The 14,404-nt window shown below is 39.1% G+C and overlaps 1 protein-coding gene across 9 annotated transcripts; it reads left to right on the top strand.

The window, feature by feature from the left end:
• The first annotated feature begins 5,792 nt into the window (after positions 1–5,792).
• On the top strand, positions 5,793–13,021 carry LOC148875180 (geraniol 8-hydroxylase-like). Of its 9 annotated transcripts, none has more exons than XR_016104882.1 (5): positions 5,795–6,691; positions 6,802–7,254; positions 7,477–8,044; positions 9,884–10,999; positions 11,626–13,021. XR_016104882.1 is itself a non-coding variant. In XM_088964243.1 (4 exons), the coding sequence occupies exons 1-4, from the start codon at positions 6,191–6,193 to the stop codon at positions 10,064–10,066; spliced, it is 1,698 nt and encodes a 565-aa protein (XP_088820369.1). In that variant the 5' UTR covers positions 5,795–6,190; the 3' UTR covers positions 10,067–13,021. The 9 variants fall into 9 exon arrangements, 4 of the variants coding, with proteins under 4 accessions (XP_088820371.1, XP_088820369.1, XP_088820370.1 ...); XR_016104884.1 differs by having other exon boundaries at positions 12,145–13,021; XR_016104880.1 differs by having other exon boundaries at positions 9,891–10,999.
• Positions 13,022–14,404: the final 1,383 nt, after the last annotated feature.

Raw genomic sequence — 14,404 nt, forward strand, 5'->3', positions numbered from 1 at the left:
TATCTTTTTCAACTACTTTCATCATATATATTAATATATACATGTATTTTTATTAAAAATTTACAAAAAAAATGCAATATAAACACACCCAAATATAGGATCGGATCATGATCCAATCCATTTGCACCCCTAATCATGGCATTTGATGATTGAAGGCATATATAAGTTGGAACCAAATGGATGAAATTTTGTGTTTAACAAAATCAACACCTTCAAGAGCAAGGCCATAATGTTATTACTCCCCTACTTTCTTACAATACATTTGTTATGATTCTATTTTTGGTACTAGGTCAAGGTTTTGGGAGAATATGTGGTGATTACGTTAATTCCTAGAATTTACAAAGTACCAACCTTCAAACACAAGTTCATTGCTAAATTTTGTTGTTCAAGATCACTTTGGTCTTTCCTGAAATCTGGGATTGAAGAGAGGATTGAAGACTCTGAAAGAAATCTTGTATAAATTCATTTTGTTTGAATGAATTCTAGCGTGTGAAGGTTATATGGGCTTGTGTGAAATATTTTGTTATTTTGGCACAAATGGTTTGTGATATGTTCATGAGCATTTGTTAATTACAAAAGTGTCATTATTTGTCTCCTTCAATTTTCTATTAAATACAAAAACATCATTATTTGTCACCTTGAGTTTTTTAATAATTACAAGAGTGTCGTTGATATCATATATATACTAAAAGCAAAATGGGAACTAATAAAGCACCCATTTTGCTTGAAATGGAATCCTAGCATCTAAAGGTTATATGGGCTTGTGTGAAATATTTTGCAATTTTGGCACAAATGGTTTGTGTGAAGTTTGTGAGCATTTGCTAATTACAAGTGTCATTATTTGTCTCTTTCAATTTTCTACTAATTACAAGAGTGCCATTGAAAACAATCATTGCCTCTTTTTTGGTTGTAGATATGGCATCGAGCTTTTGTGTAATTATAGGATTATCATTATTTGTGACCTTGAGTTTTTTACTAATTATAAGAGTGTCATTGAAAAACAATTAATACTTCTTTTTTAGTTGTGCATATAACATTGAGTTTTCATGCAATTATAAAAGTGCCTACAATATTGCCGCAAAATTGTTATTACCCTCTTTACTTTTCATATATTACCCCTTCTCTCTCTCTCTCTCTCTCTCTCTCTCTCTCTCTCGGGCTATTAGTGGGTCGGGTTGAACTTGATGGGCCCAAATTGATTAGGTCATTTTGGTTCCGGTTCTTGATGCATTGCCCCGATTCTTATCGATTCAAAGTCGATTCTACCCAGTCACAAATTGCTTCAGACTCGCCCCAATATATTAAATAAATTAATATTATATATAATATTTTTTATAGGTCTATTATAATCGGTTATTGGGTTAGACCAGATTGACCCGAGAACCAATCAGTTTCATTTTGTCTAAAATTACAAACCTTATCAGGTTCAGTTCAGTTATAGATCCTTAATAATTCTTATCGGGTCAATCCTGGTTCTACTTGGACCCAACCCGTTGACAACCATATCTCTCTCCAATCCCATTATAATACAATTTTTCATTTTTCATTTATCTTTATTTTCAAAATTTCATTTATCTTCAACCACTCTCTCCTTGAACTTTTAATATCATTTACAAGATAATAAATGTGTTTTTAATATATTTTTTCAATTAATCAATATAATTAATTAATTAAGTCTTCTAATTATGTTTCATCTAGGCAAGCACTAAGTTGGGATTAAAGTATTGGATGAACTTTTAATATTATTTACAAGATAATAAATGTTTATTATTATATTTTTTAATTAATCAATATAATTAATTAATTAAGTATTCTAATTATGTTTCACCTAGGCAAGCCCCAAGTTGGGATTGAAGTATTGGAAACAAACCCAACTTGGAGATTTGTGGACCTAATGCACACTCAAGCCCGAGCCCAATGCTTGAACAAAAAACCTAGGCCCAAGCCTTGAAATTTTGAGTTAAGTGGGCTTAGTTTGGTTAGGCCCAATTTTGACTTAGAAATTTGGACCTCAGGCTATGCTAAAGTATTGGACCAAAGCTTGGGTTAAAAATTGTAGGGCCAGGTCCGGATCAAGTCTAAACACAAAACTTTGGACCAAGCCTAGTATTTTTGGGCTAAGCCGGGCCTTTTCATCTACATCTCTTTAGCGTCTCAATCTAATTCCATGGAACAAAAGCAAACTAATATTTTAAAACATTCTCTCTTCTTTCTTACTCACTCTCTCCAAGAATTCAACCACTTCCTCTCACCCTCCAACCCCTCCAATAGTATTCACTTGTTAAAATGTGTTAGTGCATATCATATGTAAAGTTACTTAATTTCGTTTAAATATATTTTTTAAGATTTTATTAATTATTTTAAAGTTATTAATTGTAATTGTAAATTTTTCTTTTAAAATTCGAGTAATTAATGTAATTTAAGTATTCAATTATATTAATTAAATTAGTAATTAATTAATTTACCATATTTAATCAATTAAGTTAAATTAACTAATTAAATGTGTGCATTCTCTGATTGGTGAAGATACTACTTATCTTGTGACTTGCTAATATGCAAGATTCAAGGCATTAATACAATATACGAATAAATTGTGTAGACTGTAGAGGTTTTGATCAGCCGAAACTATTTTTTTATTTGTTTAATTTGACAATTTCTTAAAGCTTATTAATTAATCTCTTTTATTGGCTGAGACCACTGCTTCAGCCTAACTCCAAGTGAACAACATATCTGTGATCCTAAAAATCAATATGTATCCCATACGATAGGCATCGATACATTTCAATATTTTGAACATTGCCAATATGCTTCTCAGATACGGAGCCATTTTTAATCACACTTGGAAAGCAATTGGACAGTCCAATCCGTTTTATGGATCTTTCCTTTGCCAATATACATAGAGGCAAAAGATACTGTGTAAGTTTGCAAGGAAGCAATGGTTGTTAATGGGTCAGGCCCAACCGGACAGACCCGACTCGAACCATATATTAGATATATAATATTTTCGGTAGGTTGATAATAATTGGGTCTATTGGGTCAGATCCAATTGTCTCTAAAAACCATCAATTTGGTTCTAGGTCTAAAATTAGAGACTATATAAGGTCTGATTCATGGTTTTGAAAACTGGATTGGATTGGGCGATTGAACTATTTAAATCAGGAACCGGTCAGGTCTCCGGGTCTGATCTATCTTTAGACCATTAATTCTTAAAAAAAAAAATATTGAAATGGTCAAAGAACCGCTGGGCCAGGCAGTTGAACCACTAAACTGTTCGATGCGGATAGCAGTTTACAGTTTTATTTAACATTTTAAGGAAGTGTAAACAGAGGAGATCTATTACTGATATGTGTGTGTGTGTGTGTGTGTGTGTGTGTGTGTATGTGTGTGTGTGTGTGAGAGAGAGAGAGAGAGAGAGAGTTGCAAAATCTGAAATCTGAGGTGGATTTGCTGTTGTTGGTTTGCCACTGTCTGATACCGTTGTCACCGTTGCCACTGCCACTGCTGTTGTTGTCATTGTGGGTGAACCACCACCACCACCACTTTCTCACTCTTTTTCTTTATTTCTTCTTTTTTTTTTCTTTCCCTTCTCTTTTTTCTTTTCTTTTCCAACCAACAGCTACCTCCTCTCTATTTATATTTTTTCTTAATCTGACCTAATATGCTAATTCAATGGTCAAGATGCAACAAAGTTATCTTGATCATTTCGACTCATTTGACCCAAACAGTTGAACCGTTAACCCAAAAATCAGTGGCCAAAGCGATTCAATGACCAAATCGATTTTTAAAACCTTGGTCTGATTTGGGTGCAGTTGCTTAATATTGTTTATCAGGTCGGTTTTGGTTGTACCCAGACCTGACCCGTTGGCAACCCTGAACAGCAAGCTTATGGAGATTGTAGGTATAGAAATAAATGCCAGAATTTTTGAAATTAATGGTTTGAGCTGGATAGATCGTATTAAAAAAATGAATTAGGCATGGGCCTTGGCATGTGAAGAATTCAAAGGTGTTATTATGTATGGATGAAGTATTAGGAGGATGGCAGATTGTAACAGAGCATCAACTCAAAATTATAAGACATGTGGTGGGCATCACATTTTATGGGAAGAATAAAATTCAATTTTGAAGGCTGCAACCTAGGCAACCAAGGGAATCCAGACTCGGAGGGTTGTCAGAGACAGCAACAGCAATATATGCCCTCAGTTTTTCAGGGTCAATGACCAATTGGGTAGAGCATCTCCCTAAAAGCTAAAATCATAGCAGCATTAATTGGTTGCAACAGGGGAAAGATAATAAATATGGAAGGGGTTCGGATTGTCAAACAATTATTTCTTATGAACATTATTTTGATCGTTGTAATTGGTGCCATGGACTATGGTCTGGTAATTTGGATGATACATTAGTTAAAGCAGCAGTGATTAAGTATCCGTAGTTGGAATTGGAATCGGAATTATTTATTTTCACTGTTTTGTTTAAATAGAAATCAATAAGTTAGAATGAGATTTCATTTCAAAAAGGAAAGAAATGACTATTCCAGTAGGAATGGGAATGGATCTTTTAATTCCCTTGCCAATTCAAAAGAAATTAATTTAACCAGGTATTCGAAAGTATCAGAATACTGCAATATTATGAGGTAAAGCTATGATTGAAAAATTGGAAGTGAAGTGTTATCGATTGAATGGCTGCCCTCGAGTGTACTACTTCTAATGCCTTTTTCCCTTGGAGTGATACAAATACCCAATCCAGTGGAAAGCTTCAATTCACTTTCTATTCTCAAAAAGCCTTCTACTTTTTTTTATTATTATTAGTTTGTTTTCGGTGAATTCATTAGGACCTTGAGCCGTTCTGATTCAGTCCAATTCAAGTTTTTTAATTAACCCTCCAATATTTTGAATACTATTAGTTGCTTAGACGTGCGCCTTTAAAGAAGAGGAGTCCAGATCACCTGCCAATAAAACGCGTTTCAACCCTACCAACAAAATTCCACACTACACATCTCATATATGGTGGTGGGCCCCAGTCTCATAGTAAGATGTGTGGTGTGAGATTATATTTGATAGAGGGTTGAAATGTGTTTTGTTGGCAGAAGATCCCAATCCCAATTGAAGATGAGCTAAAAAAATGAAAACTTCAAAACTGTCCCTACCCACCGTGCTTGGTTGCTTGATTTGATTTGTCCTAAAAATGATTATTATATAGGATTTAGAAGGAAGCAAGTGTTGAAATTCTCAATGTGCAAAATTTTCAAAAATGGATACTTTAAACCTTGGTCCAATTGCCAATCGACTAGTCGCTCTTAACCAAGACAAATCCCCCATCTCTGAATTCTGATCCCACGGATTCCATGCAACCATTCTTCGTCTTTTTTTTTTCTCTCTCTCTCTCTTCTATTGATAGTTTGTACTCATTAGACTATAAGAGGCGATACTGAGAATAAAATACAAAAGAACCCTTGAAATATTGGTGAAGACATAAGAAAATTAGTAGAAGACGACATAGAATATGCAAAAAAGAAGCCCTCAAGATTTGGTGAAAACATAAGAAAATCGCTAAAGGACAACGTAGACAAGGTGGCTAGAGGCAAAAACATGTAGACGAAAAGCGTCCCACGGGCTCCTCGTTGAACCGTCCTCCTCATATTGCCATATCCTTAGTCAGGAAAAACCAAATAGCCTCACTTTTCTTCTTCCAACATTGCTTGATGTCTTCAGTTAAAATTACCGGACTAACCTCACTTTTACCTCAAGCATTGTAGCATGTCTCCTTTTATATATATATTCTTGCCATACTGATTCATGGGTGCATGGGTTAGGTTGCCTCCGTGTGGGACCCAGATGTTATAATTCTCTATGGGCGGTGATGGCTGCCGGTAACAATCCCTCCCCATATCCATCCATACAGATTTAGATTGATCATGATTATGATTCTGTTCCATCTTGTGAAAATGGCCCATCCGATTCATTTTGGTAGGATTCACAAAATGGGCCATCTTGTGAAAATGGGCCAATACTTGGAACGAGAATCTCGTGGACCAAAGCATGGGCGTGTCATTTGATTTCCCAAAAAAAAAAAAGTGTCATTTCGCTTCAATGTCGAGGAACTTATGGTAAATTTGTCATTTTCAACAGACTAATAAAACGAACACCCAAGCCAAGTCAAGCCAGTAGAAACAAATCAATCGAGTCTACGAAGAATGAATCAGCTCAACCCACTCGCTTCCACCCTCACTACCTACATCACCTCTCACCCCCTCTCCACACTCCTCACCTTCTTCGCCTCCGTCGCCGCCTTGTCTCTCCTCCCGATCATCTTCCGCCGGCGAAACTGGCGAAATGCGCCACCGGGTCCTATCGGATGGCCCTTGATGGGGTACCTCCCCTACCTCACCGACCGTCTCCACGAAGACCTCTACCACCTGGCTAAGACCCATGGTCCACTCTTCAGCCTCCGCATGGGCCAGAAGCCCGCCATCGTCATATCCTCGCCGGACATTACTCGTGAGATACTCAAGCACCAGGACGCAACGTTCTCCAGCCGCACAATCACCGAAGCTGTCCGCTGCGTCACGTACGACGCCACCTCCTTAGTCTTTGTCCCCTACGGTGCACGGTGGAGGCTCCTCCGTAAGATCCTCACTACAGAGATCTTCTCTTCTCGTGCCATGGAGCTCTTTCAACCAACTCGCAAACAACAGGTACCTGATACATACATAGATAGATACAGTCGGACTTCGGACAGTCGGACGACGCCTCATAATTATCATCTGTAGTAATTAATTCTAACATTAATAAATGCTTCGTCTAGGTCCGAGGACTGCTTAAAACACTCTACGGGGCGTGGAAGTCAAACACACCTGCGAACATCGCCGACTCGACGTTCGTCGTATCAGCTAACCTCATAAGCAACCTTGTCTGCTCCAAGAGTCTGTTCGATAACACGAAGGAGGGGCGGGAGCTGAAGGAGATGGTGTGGGAGATACTGGAGGTGGTGGGTGCGCCCAATTTGGCTGATCTGATTCCGCTCTTGAAGGTTTTGGACCCTCAGGGATTGAAGAGGAGAGTATGGAAGGTTGTGAAGGAGTTTGACGATTTCTTCGAGAAGTTGATCGGCGAAAGGTTGGAGGACAGGAAGAAGGGAGTGAAGACGAATGAGAATGGAAGGTTGGACATGCTGGACGTGTTCTTGGATTACAGGAGCGAGAAGAAGGATGACGAGTTGAAGCAATTCTCTCTGGTGGACATCAAAGGGATGCTCTCTGTAAGTAATTTTTGTTCTTGTTTGTCAATCTTATTTGAATCGTTAGTTCTGATTCAAGTGGGAATTCTTTTGGTTACTTTGAGGTAGATTTTTAGAGACAACATGTCTGAAATCTGTCACACATGAATTATGATATATCCTCAGTATGAATGTATGCAGAAAGCTTGAAAAAAAGAACAACTGATCGAAAGCTAATATCTATCTCTGGCATTGTATATGTAGGACATGTTTGTGGCTGGCACTGATACTTCATCAAGCACAGTGGAATGGGGGATGGCTGAAATTCTGAAGAGACCAGAAATCTATAAGAAGATATTAGCAGAGATTGATGAAGTCGTCGGAAAGGAGCGATTTGTGGAAGAAACCGATATCCCCAAGCTTACCTACTTCCAAGCTGCTGTAAAAGAAGTGTTCAGACTCCACCCAGGAGTTCCACTCCTCATCCCTCGCCGCACCAACGAAGCAACCGAAGTGTGTGGCTACCATGTGCCCAAGCACGCCATCGTCTTTGTAAACGTCTGGGGAATGGCGAGGGACCCCAAAGTGTGGACAGAACCTTACAAATTCAGGCCAGAGAGGTTCCTTGGGTCGGACAAGGATGTCAAGGGTCAAGATTTCGACGTCTTGCCATTTGGAACGGGAAGGCGATCGTGCGTGGGTATGCCGCTGGGTCACCGGATGGTTCACTATTCCTTGGCTTCATTGCTCCATGCTTTTGAATGGGACTTCCCGGCTGATATTTTGGAAGACATGACGGAGAAGGTCGGGATTACACTACAGAAGGCCAAAGGTTTGATTGGCGTTCCGAAACCTCGATTATCTGAATTTGTGTATCAGTAATTAATCCCTAGACCCTACGGTATTCTACAGACTGCTCTTGCTATATATGCAGAGATATGTCGTAATTTATATGATGATTATGCATCTTCTTTGCTAATATTATAAGCACTTGTAGTTGAAGCCAGTTGCTAATAATATTTCCTTGCGCCATTTTTCTAGTTTCTTCTCTTCAGATGATGAGCTTATTGCCTCGCGTACGTCCTCGATGCATCAAAATTTATTTAACTTCATTTAACCCAATATGCGAATGCAGGTCCCATTAAATTCAATCCGCCTCCATCGTCCTAATTCAGTAATTTGACTCAACAGATTACCGAACCTACTGACCCTGGAGACCATGGCCAGTCTTCACCTCCCAAACCCTAATCACTTGTTCTCATCTTCTTCAATCTCTGTTAGGTTCCACCAGAAGAGGCTGTTTGCGGATGTTGTTCTTCCTCACATTGGTTGGGTTCCTAGAGCTAGTCGAAGAAGCTCACGGATCCGAAGTGACAGTGGGTGTCTACTGTTCTTATTCTTCTTCTCCATCTGTTCCCATGGAATCGGCCAGGATTTAGGTAATGGGTGTTGGTATCCAGTCCGGATTTCCTACTAACTTCTCTCTACCAACCCAATAAAATGATTCCAACTGTTTTTAATCATGTTAGAAGAGTCCAATTTTAGTGTAACAACATTCAAGAGCTTAACCCCTCCGTTAAATACTCTTTTTAAAATATATCATTCTTCAAATATTAATTAAACCTTTTTTAAAAAATAGATATTTCATTTAAGCCCAAATTCTTCTTCCCCATTCTCTTTCCTCTTCGTCTCTTCTCAGAAATCTTTCTGTTTATATTTGATCGTTAATGTACAAAAAGCCCCTTTCAGATTTCTTCGAGGATGAAGAAAAAATTCTATGTAAGCTCTAGCCACACTCCACACCAATAGATTGGAAAAGTTATACAAATTTTCTCGTGCTGCCTATCAATATTTGAATCTTCTATCTCAATTCTTTGCCCTGCCTCTAGAAACTATCTATTTGGAACTGAAGTTTTTCTATTTTATCACAAGTAATTCAAAATTTTCCTACAATCCAAAAACCTTCTTAATATTGTTCACAGAAACATAAAAGTTATACTCCTCCCAACGTCTTCAATGACAGCAACAAGAAAAAAAAAATCCAATGTATAGGAGGAAATTGAATGTGTACAGTGTGCTTTGCAAAAGAACTTGAAAGATGAGCCAGTTAATAATTATTTATTGATCCTTGGAGAGATGGAAAACAAGATTTCATTGAACAGAACAATGAGAGTTTCAATGAACATTATAAGTGGAAATGAGAGAATGGGGAATTTGCATATAATTAAAATACATATTTTTATTTTTATTTCTTTTTTAAGCCTAAGGCAAATTCATGCATGGCAAAAAAGTTTCAGATCACCGAAGATTTTTTTTTATTATTTTTAGAAATATCTAATTAATGCATAAAAAATAGTTATTTCTTTAAAAGAGTATGTTGGTCAGATAGGACTTGGGGACGGATGGAATCATTCTATTGGGTTAGTAGGGAGGGGAGTAGAGGGAAGTTAGTAGGAAATCCAAACTGTTTACCCATCAACTTTTCGATTGATGGGGTTATCTCACTGATCATATTAGGGTTAGAGATAGTTAGGCTATCATTACCAGCTGTATACTCTGTTATTTCCAGCTGTACATTCAGTTAGCCAGCTGGACTCCGCCATTGTACTCTTTATATATACTCATTGGTAAATCGAAATACATGAATGAAGATTTATTTTCTTCTTGCAAGATTTTAGATGGTATCGGAGCGGTGAAAAAGGTTCTTCCACGCCTAAAGTCTGCTGAAGCTCTTCCTAATACGGCGAATACAAGATGGCACCAGAAACTGAAAGCAGATGCAGCAGAAACAGATTCACAGATCCTTTCTCGCCGTATTACCTCCACCCATCCAACAACCCCAACACGGTCTTAGTCTTCTGCTAACGGGAGAAAATTATCAAAAATGGACACGCGCAATGATCAACGCACTCAGTGCCAAAAATAAGGATGGATTCATGGACGGAACGATAGAGAAACCAGACCATTTGAAGACGACGGAATGGCTGGCATGGTCAAAATGCAACTCAATGGTGATATCGTGAATTTTCAATGGCTCCCAAGAACTGCATCAGAGTGTCGCCTATATCGAGAATGCCAAAGAAATCTGGTTAGATCTTGAGCAACGTTTTTCTCAAGGCAACACCCCCTGGATCTTCCAATTAAAGAGAAATCCTGCACTCTTGAAGCAAAAAACTCTTCCTGCGGCTGTCTATTACACAAGGATGAAAGGCATATGGGACGAACTCACCAGTTTCTCAGGAGTTCCAACTTGTTCATGTAGAGGTGCTACAAAAGAATTCCTCGCTGAGAAAGAAAAGGAAAACGTATATCAATTTCTTCTTGGTTTAAGTGAAAGATTCACTACTATCAGGTCTAGCATACTCGGCATGGAACCTTTGCCGAACATCACCATCACCAAAGTTTATGCATTAGTGTCTCAAAAAGAAAATCATCAAGATTTAGCAATTCAGCGAGCACCAACAGTAGAGGCGTAGCCTGAATGTAACAGTACAATCACGAGGGGGAAACTCCGAGAACGGCAGTGATAAGCCTAAACTACGGTAAGACCACTGTAAGAAATAGGGACACACCAAAGACCGTTGTTACGAGATTTTTGGATACCCACCAAACAGGGAAATCAGGGGGAAATCGAAAGGAAAATCTCCAGCAAAGGCTAATGTTTCTAAAGCTGGGTCTACCAATCCAAATGCTAAGGTCTCACCTGCCAACAGGCTTTCATACGAGCAATACCAATAGTTAATTGATCTTCTCAATGGTGGAAAGCCCACTCTCTCCAACTTTGCAGGTATGGTTAACTGGTTCATGAATTCTGATATCTGGTTATTAGACAGCAGTGCAAGTTGCCACATGACACCTTTTCATGCTAAGCACCACACCATTAACCAATCCAATATCAAGCCCGTTCAATTGCCAAATGGAACCTGCTTGCCTATTCAATCCAAAGTTGATGTGTCTCTATATCCTGGACTTTCCTTACAAAACGTATTGTTCATTTCCAGTTTCCGTTGCAATTTGGCATCCATTAGTAAACTCACTTCGCAGCTTAACTGTGCTGCCCCATTTTTCCCAACTCTGTGTTTTGTAGGACCTGACCTCCAAGAGAGTGACTGAGGTGGGTGCTGCATGATGGACTATACCACTTGACACCAGTGAAGCCAGTAGTGGCTCTACAATCTCATGCTAAGTTTTAGTTTATGGCATGCTAGACTTGGCAACGCCTCTTATAATCGGCTATCATCTATCAAATATCTTCACACTACTATACCTGCTACTGTATGTTGTGATACCTGTATGCGTGCAAAACAAACACGTCTGTCTTTTCCCATTAGGAATTCTAGATCATCAAGTATTTTTTTCGTTAGTTCATTGTGATATATGGGGATGGTTATACTAAGACACCGTCTTTCTCAGGGGCACAGTATTTCCTAACAATTGTTGATGACTATTCATGGGCCACATGGGTGTACTTGTTGAAGACCAAATTTGAAGCCTATAGTTTCTTTGTCATGTTTTGTGCCATGGTCAGTACTCAATATAATTGTAAGACCCAATGTGTTTCGATCTGATAGTGGTTCAGAATTCCTATCTAGTCCTATGAAGAATTTCTTAGCTAAACATGGTATCATGCAACAAACCTCATGTGTAGATACCCCACAGTAAAATGGGGTGGTTGAAAGAATGCATCAACACCTCTTAGATTGCAAGAGTTTTGCGGTTCCAGGTCAAATTACCAATAAAGTTTTGGGGAGAATGCATTTTGACTACATCTTACATAATCAATCATCTTCCCATGCCCATTTTGTCCGGAAAGACACCCATTGAAGCTTTACAAGGCCAAGCACCTTTCTATGCACATTTTCAAACTTTTGGCCACCTTGCCTATGCTGCTACAACTCATCATGGGCGTGACAAATTTGCGTCTCGATCTAGGTATGTATCTTTCTTGGTTACCCTCGTGGACAAAAAGGGTGTACAGACTTCTTGATATGGAGACACAACAACTCTGTCTCACGAGATGTCAAGTTCTTTGAAGATCAATTCCCTTTTGTTGAAAATAAACAAGATGATGGACCATTGGGATCGTTCCGACACTCACCAGCTATTCCAACACCGGCATTGGATGATAGGATCAATATCATGGCCCATAAAGACTCAGGATTCTCAGATATTACTGAAACAAATGGGTTACTTCCATCTGATATACATATTGAATTGAACTTGTTGCACCCATTGTACCTGAACCCACTACACCCATTACGCTAGAACCTATACCAATTACCAACAAATCACCATCCGTTATGCTTGTGTTAGATCCTCCTAATTGGCCCATTCGCAATAAACGAATTCCAACCCATCTTGCTGATTACGTTTGTCCAATCATTCAATTCAATAATGACCCACATGCTTCATCCACCTCCCACCCCATTTCCAACTTTCTCCATTCAGGTGCCACTTCCCATCTTGAGCCTACCACATACAAGCAGGCCTAGAAAAGATGAATGTTGGAGACAAGCAATGGTAGTAGAATGGTACAAATGGGTTTACAATGTCAAATACAATCCGAATGGTACAAGTGAGCGCTACAAAGCATGACTAGTTGCAAAGGGATATACACAAACCAAAGGGATTGATTACATTGAAACTTTCGCTCTTGTTGTGAAATTAGTGACAATACATTGTTTACTAGCTCTTATAGTAGCATGAGGTTGGGAACCTCACCAAATGGATGTAAAAAACGTCTTTCTTCATGGCTCTCTTTAGGAAGAAATATACATGATCCATCCTCCTGGCATGTTGTCTCTAATAAGCATACGTGTTTGCAAATTAAACAAATCAATCTATGGGCTTAAGGAAGCATCACGGAATTGGTTTCATACATTAGCTTTTGCTCTCAAACAATGTAGCTTCCATCAATCGTTGGCAGACAATGTACTATTGATTATGAATAGCTCTAGTTACTTTTTAGTCATTTTGGCATATGTCGATGATCTTGTCATAGCCGAGGACAATCCTATTGCCATTAATGATCTACCAATAATGATCTTAAGAAGTATCACAGCAATTGTTTTCCTATCAAGGACCTAGGCCATCTCCATTACTTTCTTGGCATTGAGATATCTCATTCCTCTTCGGCACTCTTTCTCAGCCGACACAAATATATTCTAGACATTCTTCAAGTAGGAAGTTAGGCTGCAAACCCAGCCCATTTCCAATGGAACAACAACACCCTCTTGGACCGAAATCTGGGTCCCCAATAGACAATCCTGCTCAGTATAGGCGCCTAGTTGGTCATCTCATTTACTTAACCATCACAAGACCAAAGCTCAGCTATGCAGTACACACACTCAACCAGTTTATGAGTGACCCTCGACAGTGTGATCTTGATGCTGCCATGCATGTCCTCCAATACCTCAAACCAACTCCAAAGCATGGCATTCCGCTCTCCTCTAATAGTGGTCTGATTTTAAGGGCCTACTGTGACTTAGATTGGGTAGGTTGTCCCTCCACCAAATGTTCAACTATTGGCTACATTACTTTTCTTGGATCCTTCCCTTTATCTTGGAAAACCAAGAAACAGACAATGGTCTCTCGCTCATTGGCATAAGCAGAGTACTGTGCCATGGCTACTACCACTAGCGAGCTCCTTTGGCTAAAACGACCATTTGCTGATTTGGGACTTATGCATTCTCAACCCATGCATCTCTTCTGTGACAACAAAGCTACACTTCATATAGCAGCCAATCTCATGTTTCATGAACGAACAAAACACATCAAAATTGACTACCACTTCATATGAGAACACCTTCACTCCCAGGGGCGGAGCCAGCCAGGGGAGCCATGGCCCCCCCTATGGTCCAGAATTCTCCACTTGGAATAAAGCTTTCCATGTAAAGTTCCCCCCTCCCAAATTCTCCACCCAAGAAGTTTCCAAGTACCGTGTATTCAGGGATATTAGACAGCTTGTATATGCTATCAACATTCTGGTAAAGCCAGAGTAGAAAGGAGTCTCTGTTTCTATGGTTCTATGGTATTTGAATCACTTAATAGAGATGTAGTGGTATTGGTGGAAATCCACTTCTTGGGGAGTAGGCTGCAGAGGAATCAAAAGTGGCCATCGATACTACTCTCAGGGGATCAGATCTCGTGTTCATTACAGCAGGGATGGGTGGTGGTACGGGTTCTGGAATTG

The sequence above is a fragment of the Nelumbo lutea genome, chromosome 1, assembly GCF_056320005.1.
Source record: "Nelumbo lutea isolate HS-2025 chromosome 1, American lotus-T2T, whole genome shotgun sequence".
Classification (NCBI taxonomy): Eukaryota; Viridiplantae; Streptophyta; class Magnoliopsida; order Proteales; family Nelumbonaceae; genus Nelumbo; species Nelumbo lutea.